General features: G+C 55.7%; 1 protein-coding gene across 1 annotated transcript; it reads left to right on the forward strand.

Annotated features, from left to right (window-relative positions):
- Window positions 1–41: 41 nt before the first annotated feature.
- On the forward strand, window positions 42–500 carry SDRG_01814 (hypothetical protein). The gene is made up of 3 exons (XM_008607364.1): window positions 42–85; window positions 128–265; window positions 320–500. Exons 1-3 carry the CDS (start codon window positions 83–85, stop codon window positions 458–460), a joined length of 282 nt encoding a protein of 93 aa, XP_008605586.1. The 5' UTR covers window positions 42–82; the 3' UTR covers window positions 461–500.
- Window positions 501–686: the final 186 nt, after the last annotated feature.

Below are 686 nucleotides of genomic sequence, written 5' to 3' on the forward strand. Positions count from 1 at the left end.
GCTTCCGAGCTGGCTCTGCCCTGATGCGTCGTCCGTGCTCCTGGCCAACACGGGTGTTCTTGCCTCGGGGATTGGCGATGCCATGGTACGTATTTGCTTTATGGCAAGAATCAATATGGCGGTCTAGGGCGCGGTCGTCGGCTCGAGCGTTGGCCGCACCAAAGTGTGCGAAACGAAAACGTTGGAGGGAAGCGTCGCGGTGTTTCTCTCGATGGTGCTCTTTGCGTACGCGGCAGTGCCGTCTGCGCACCCATGGGCGACTCCAGTACTACATTATTCTCTATTCAAAAAATGGACAAGACGTCTGAGAGATGAATAGGTCTTTCTCGGGTTTCTCTGGAGCACGTGGCCCACGACCGCGCTCGAGGCGGTGACGTGCCAGATCGACAACTTGGTGCTCCCGCTCTTCTACTTGGCAACGTGCTGCATCACGCAAGCGTACCTACTAGTACATGTGTAAATCACTGCTCGTATCAATACAACGTCGGTATGTTTCTCGTTTTCCTGGTAGGAACGTTTACGTGGTGTACACCAGCATCCCAGGGGATTAATTCGATGTGTCGTGTCTCAATCCGGCTTCGAACGACCCAAAAGACGCTCATCATGGACTTGGACGCGCCCATCAAGTCGGCTGCACCGATGCCGCAGTCTTTTAAATCGCCCGGCCCTGCGGTCGCGCCGATGGC

This window comes from Saprolegnia diclina (assembly GCF_000281045.1).
Source record: "Saprolegnia diclina VS20 unplaced genomic scaffold supercont1.4, whole genome shotgun sequence".
NCBI classification, from domain to species: Eukaryota; Oomycota; class Saprolegniomycetes; order Saprolegniales; family Saprolegniaceae; genus Saprolegnia; species Saprolegnia diclina.